Raw genomic sequence first — 6,766 nt, 5'->3', positions numbered from 1 at the left:
TTCCCATCCCACCAAAAAAAAAAAAAAAAATCAATTCTCAGCATCCCAGCTTTTTTAGTGCAGGGTTTGTATTTGTTTTCCAAATGATAACGCATGACTGATAAGGGCATTGCTCTTCCTGTGACCTTTATTGAACCTTTATGAGCATGGCACAGGTGACTGATGAATTCATTATAATCGTTATCATACAAGTGTCGTCAGATGAATCTCAAGGTATGAAATTAAATGGCTTTATAGGTGCTGCAGAAGATATTGAGATTTAGAAACTGCAGTCTCACTGCGGGAGGTAGAAAAAGATAAGAGTCAGAAGGTGTGCTGCTGTAAGGAGCTTTCAACGGTCTCGTTCAGCTCAAGGAGATTTACCCTCTCTCATATTCTGTAGATTTGATATTACTTTAGTGTTAAATCACTGAACGCTGAAAGGCAAGTGACAGTACACTCTTCCTCTGTTGGATTTAAAGGTAAGCAGTGTTACAGCATTTCAAAGGCAGGTTGTTGTGCACAGATGTACACTGGAAATGCATATGTAATTTTGCTCACTAAGGCAAGGCAGAGTGCTATTATCTTCAAAGTGACTATAAAATGTTCAACTATGCATACCCTGCCTGTTAAATAACAGTCATTTAGTTCATTTGCGCACATTCTTTGATATTTCTGTAGCAGCTGTCTGCAGTGGTGTCTTTGGCATGAAAGAAGACCTCTAACCATCAAAGCAGCTCTTTTGCCTTGGTTTGAGCAATAGCCAACCCAAAAATGCTTTTAAGAACAATATAGTACAGTAGGCTGTGGAGAACTTGAATGTGATAAATAAATACGTTGCTTTTTCTTCAGAGCACTTCATGTCATTTCCAATAATATTTCTCTTGTGTCTCCACGCTCTGTGAATCAGTACTCAAAACCGTATTAGAAGATGTAGTTTTCTTAATAATGAATAAAGTCTTCATGCTAAAGTCAAGCTCATGATTTATAGGAAAGGGAATCATAAACTATTGAATTCATTTTTGTTCTGATTCAGGGTAACAATCTTGGTTCCTTTGTAGTTCTGTTAATGATTCTATTAGTACTTTTAAGGAATAAATATTTGAAAAAGGTGTTTACACAGATATTTAATGACTATTCAGAGTATTTTTAAAGGTGGCATAATGCAGTAGGTCTTAACTATTCACTAAAAAGAACTATCTCATAAGAAACAGTTACTCTAGTTCCTTTATTCACTTTTGATTCATTTAAAAGTATTGACTCAGTAAGAAAAGTATTGTTCAGAAATTGCAATACAGTAGTTGTTTTATGTGCTTTTTTTTCACTGTATTGACCCAACTAATAAGAATCAATCATTCAGAAATCAGACTTTATCAGCTCTATCTGATTTTGTTTCACTAAAAAGAACCAACTCAATCACTGATAATCGGACCGCTCTGTTGCGCTGTAAATTCAGTAGCAGTGTTCCAGTGTTCCAAATTTCAGTTTGGTGTTTTCTAGTTGATCCTGCTCCAGTCCTGAGGTTCTACATCAAAAGTACATGTGGTCGTTCTTTGTGTGTCGGTTAGTGTGGGGTCGCTGTGTGGCGCCCAGAGTTCATATTCCTCTCAAACAAACACTGAGGCAACCAACTGTGTCTCTTTATGCCTATATGGCTGCTTCTGTTTGTTGTCTCCATTGTATTATTTCACACAAGCCGATTCCTCTTGAGGAGCCACATGGAGCGTGTAATTAAAACATATCGGCGGGAAGAAGACGACAATGTGATAATGAGACGGGCAGATCTCCTGTAATTAAACTGTAGTAAAGCAACGTGATGTTTGTTTGGTAACATCTGATTGGCTGATAAGTTGGTGAGTCAAAACATCTTTTTCCTCAACAGTCTGACCGCAGCTGTTGTAGATATGAAATTAAGAAGATTGTAAATTTGACTTGCTTCAGCATTTATAGGGCATTAACTGGCTGGCAGTTTGATGTGTCCCTAGGCTCGAAGATTTTCAGAGGCATTGCTTTACTTAATGTGGCTGAACCACAGCTCTTCCCTTCTGTGCCAAGAGATCTGAGAGTTTAACCTTATTTCACCCCTCATGCATCTCTGTCTCTCTCTCTGCATACACTGTTCCTTATGATTAAAGAGCAATATGCAAATGTTAAAAAAATTAAATCATGTCATTTGCATATGACAGAATTAAATGCACAGCTCCTAAAATGCTGACCATGACTCAGCCATTTGATTTAAGGGTCATGATGTGGTTATTATTTTAAGTGCTTGTAAATGCCGTTCACACCAATAATGACAATTATAAAGATAGCTATATTAGCGTTTATCATACATGTGCACTGCAGTTATCTCGTCTTGCGCTTTATATGCTTGAGCTCTTTAAAGCAGGATGGATTGTGATTGGCTTCTGATTGTTGTGGACTTCCCTGCTCTCATAGAATGTGCTTACACTCTATCAAATAAAGTATACTAGTATGAAAGGCTATGCATTCAGTTGTACACATACAGTAAGCGTACACATAAAACAATATACTTTGGTCTTCATGACAAAGAAGCCAGTGTCTTGATACACATTTTTCAAATTTGTACTTTCTACTCGACACAAGCATCTTAAAACATGGCCCTGGTGTGCAAAACATGGCATAATTTAACTATTTAAAAACATTGATTACTGTGTGCAACATTGGCCCTTCATTTACACAGAACTAAAGTCTAACTAGTCATTACCTAAAACGTTAAACTTGATTCTTTTGCTGCCTTGTAAGTACCAGTATTTCCTTCAGGAAATGTAAATCCACTTGTTTTCGTTCTCTTGTAATAGAGTTGCTCTAATGAGAAACTTGGCTCCCAGCATGCAATTGGCTTCTTATTCTATAGAACTCAGTCAACAGTGAGACGTTGTCTGAAAATAATGAAAGCTTCCATTATTGTTGCACTCTCGAAAATGATTTAACTGCTGAATTGGTAGGTGGCATGGTAATGGCTAGTTTACATTAATTACAAGGACTTTCAATCTAACACTATACAACAAGTTCAGCATGAAACCGAGTTTCTAATTGATTATTGATCTCAGCTGATCTATTCAAGGTTGTGAATTCTTATATATGTGTGCAGCACATAACAGTCAAAAACCTGATTGGTTACAATCTTTAATCTAAAGTAGACAAAAAAAAAATGCAACACATTCTTAGAGACACAGAATGCCTGCAGTCATCTAAAACACCAGTAGGTGGCATTTACAATGTATTTAACTCAATCAGGAGCTTCTTTGAATCCCAATCTCCAGATTTGGTGAACTGCCAGTTGTTTTACAACAGTACAGCACAAATATGCTGTTTTGTATGTATGCCAGTGCCTCGGCAGCACAAACGTGAGTCTGAGGTCTCTCAGATCTTTATGTTTCTCAGACAGTGTTTGCCATGTATTATTTAAATACCTAGAAGAGAAATCCTCTCAGGTCTGTCTCTAAATGTTGGAAATGTTTAAAGACTCTCAGACATTAGATGAATGTTGCCTTATTTTTGTATAGGTTACATTTTAATTACATTTATAGGGCTTCACGTAATTTATTCTTTTCACTTCATGTGATTCATGTAACACTGAACTGATAGTGTCATGAAAGGATGCGTTTATTAACTCATCTTGGCTTATTTTTTTATTTTATTTTAAATTTTTTAATTCAATAAATACTTACATAAGTGAGTTTAGGGACATTAATTTGACATTATTTCTTATAGTTTAAGAACATATTCTTTAATTTTAGGATTTACTTCATTTTAATTCATTTTTTGTAATTAATTTTAATGTAGCGTTTATTTTTTAAATACAATTCTCAGTAAAATGTCCTGTAATCCCTTATGTAAGTGGGTGTAGGGACATGAAAGTGGCAAATAATCATGTTAACACAAACTTTTAACATCACGTTAAAACTGAAGGCTGGCAGGCTAGTAGAGTCTGAAAGAACCAGACGGTACCTATTTATAAAATATCTGAAGTTTTATATATATATATATATAGCCTAAATTCACAGACATGTTTCTTTTTTTTTCATTATGATTCAAACTGCGAAATGCCCTTCAGTGTTGGACATGGTAATATCAGCAGTGATCAGATGCCATCCCGATGCAGCACTTATGATGGTGACGAGGTGACACTGTTGCCATGGTGATGGATGTGTCTCTGGGTGAGACCCTTAATGTGGGTCAGTGTCATTATTCTGCGAGCCCCTGGGCCCCTGACCCCGCTGTCCCTCTTTGGGTCCGTCTCTGACTGGACAGTGACGGGGTGTTGAATTTTTAACCTTGAGATGAAATTTCCTCAGTACCAGATGGCATACCTGCGTGTGACGTCACGGATACACTACTGTTCAAAGGTTTGGGGGTCGGTAAGATTTTTTTCAGTGTTTTTGGATGAAGTCTCTTATATGCTCTTCTAAGCTGCATTTATTTGATCAAAAGCACAGTCAAATTTGTAATAGTGTGAAATATTATTGCAAATTAATAGAACTGCTTTCTATGTTAATGCATTTTAAAATGTAATTAATTCCTGATGGCAAAGCTGAATTTTCAGCATCATTACTCCAGTTTTCAGTGTCACATGGTTCTTCAGAAATCATTAGAATATGCCGATTTGCTGCTGAAGAAACATTTCTTATTATTTTCAGTGTTCAAAACAGTTGTGCTGCTTAAAACTTCGATTTAATGTGTCCTTGTTTTAAAAAAAAAATTCTCACCCCAAACTTTTCAGTAGTGTAATTATTATTATTATTATTTTTTAATCAAAGACTTTTTTTTTTTTTTTTAAGTTTCTAAACCACTAACAATAACACAAAGCTGAATTTTCAGCATCATTACTCCAGTTTTCAGTGTCACATGGTTCTTCAGAAATCATTAGAATATGCCGATTTGCTGCTGAAGAAACATTTCTTATTATTTTCAGTGTTCAAAACAGTTGTGCTGCTTAAAACTTCGATTTAATGTGTCCTTGTTTTAAAAAAAAAATCAGTAGTGTAATTATTATTATTTTTTAATCAAATCAATTTTTTAATTTAATTATTTTTTTTTTTTTTAAAGTTTCTAAACCACTAACAATAACACTGAAGTTTTAATTGTCATATCAATTAGAGGAAGCACTATGGGATGTCATGTCAAATTATGCAGTGTCTCTCTGCTGACATTCTGAAATTGCTCTTACATCAAGTGAGCACAATATTCTTATCTTTTATGCATACATTAAGGGTATAGTAATCTAAGTGGGGGAACTTTTAATTAAAATTTAATACCGGTGGAAACAAATCACTATATTCAGTGATTAATTTTTTTTTGCTTCCAGGTTCAAAGTCAGAGGAGCACCTGCACACTAAATAGCTTTACAATATTGCCTACTTTCAGTTGACTGTGATAATGTATTTGTTGACTACAATTTGTTCAAATCAGACTGGAAGGTTTAAGTTCCTGTTTTGTTCCGTTGGTCATTAGCAACCATTTCAATCTCATCATGCCACATTGTGCTTGAACATCGACTTCACTTTTCTGTCTATTGTGTGTTCACAGGCCAGAAGACTACAGGATGAAATGACCGTCATACAGCAGTTTTCCAGATTTTGCATCTCTGAACAGGAGTTTGGGACTTGGAAAGGTTTCTCTTTTTTATATTGTTAATGTGAAATAAATTATGTCTCAAAATAATAAAAATAAATAGTCCGTTTGTCAACTTTTGGTTATGTTTGATATTTAAGCACAAACATATAATATATCTAATATGAGATGAATTTAATAGAGAGGTAGTCAAACAGTGTTTAGTCGTGACTGTGTGATAATAGAGCTCAGATTCTTTGGCCTTTGCTTGTCCCACAAATGGCTTTAGCAGCCTCTCTGAAGCCTGATCCAGCTGTAATTCAACTGCCGCTTCGGTCTTAATTAACTTCATATGGCTCTATAAGCCCTTTCTGATGCTACTTTGGCCCTTCTGCTTAACTCATTGTGTTGGGATGGAAACGAAACGCCCTTGTTAGTCACTGGTGCCTTTTGTGATGTTGGCACCGTCATGTTCCATTGTTATGTAAAGGTAAAATCGAGTTTGCTTGTAAAATGTGATTTTTATGAAGAAGGAACTTCAGAGCATGTTCCATTATTTAAGCTCATTACGCCAAACATGGTTTATTAAAAAGAGAATTTGTTATTTTAAATGTAAAATTAAATTTTTTAATTCATTTTGGGTGACCAATTAGCACACGAAACAGAAAACCACAAAGGCCAGACGAGACATCATCTCGAGTCATTGTAGCAGTACAGTTTTATTGGTTACAAAAACAAATAATAAAGTAAAAATAAATTACTTTGTAGATTCAAAGGTCTGGTGATGAGTCTTTCCACTGGCACCCGCTTCACATGCAGTTCCATTCGTTCTGAAAGGACGGTAGACCACAGGCCTAACTCTAACCATTGAGGTCTCTTTCACAGTGAGAAAAAAACATTGGAAACGGGACCACAGAGACACAGAAGGATGCCATGCTGAGCTCTTCTTTTATAGAAAAACACTTTGGGAGCTTTCACTGCATCCCCTGCTTTACACTTCGTCTTATAAGACCATATGTAAAGGACGTTCACATAAATGTGTGGTAATACAATTACGATCCAGACACAATGTGTGGTGTTACACGGGGTGTTACTATGAAGTACCAGCGGAAAAAATCAGGAGATTAGGTTTGGTTCAATAATGTTTTTTTTTAAGTGTCATTAAGAATTCAGCTTCTCATAAATACCTGCTAGTGATAAGAACATCAAA

General features: G+C 35.6%; 1 protein-coding gene across 2 annotated transcripts in view; it reads left to right on the top strand.

The window, feature by feature from the left end:
- LOC107707178 (39S ribosomal protein L13, mitochondrial-like) overlaps positions 1-5,929 on the top strand; it is a 15,926-nt gene extending 9,997 nt beyond the window's left edge. The window contains exon 7 of one of the 2 annotated variants that reach the window (XM_016511114.1): positions 5,533-5,929. In XM_016511114.1, the coding sequence (XP_016366600.1) occupies positions 5,533-5,557 (25 nt within the window). In that variant the 3' untranslated portion in view covers positions 5,558-5,929. The remainder of the gene's footprint in view (positions 1-5,532) is intronic. The other variant, XM_016511111.1, reaches the window with a different exon arrangement.
- The last annotated feature ends 837 nt before the right edge of the window (positions 5,930-6,766 follow it).

Source organism: Sinocyclocheilus rhinocerous, unplaced genomic scaffold (assembly GCF_001515625.1).
Source record: "Sinocyclocheilus rhinocerous isolate Xijiao unplaced genomic scaffold, SAMN03320098_v1.1 scaffold1046, whole genome shotgun sequence".
In the NCBI taxonomy this organism is placed as follows: domain Eukaryota; kingdom Metazoa; phylum Chordata; class Actinopteri; order Cypriniformes; family Cyprinidae; genus Sinocyclocheilus; species Sinocyclocheilus rhinocerous.
The sequence above is the reverse complement of the archived record's forward strand: the minus strand, read 5'-3'. Positions and strand labels throughout refer to the sequence as shown.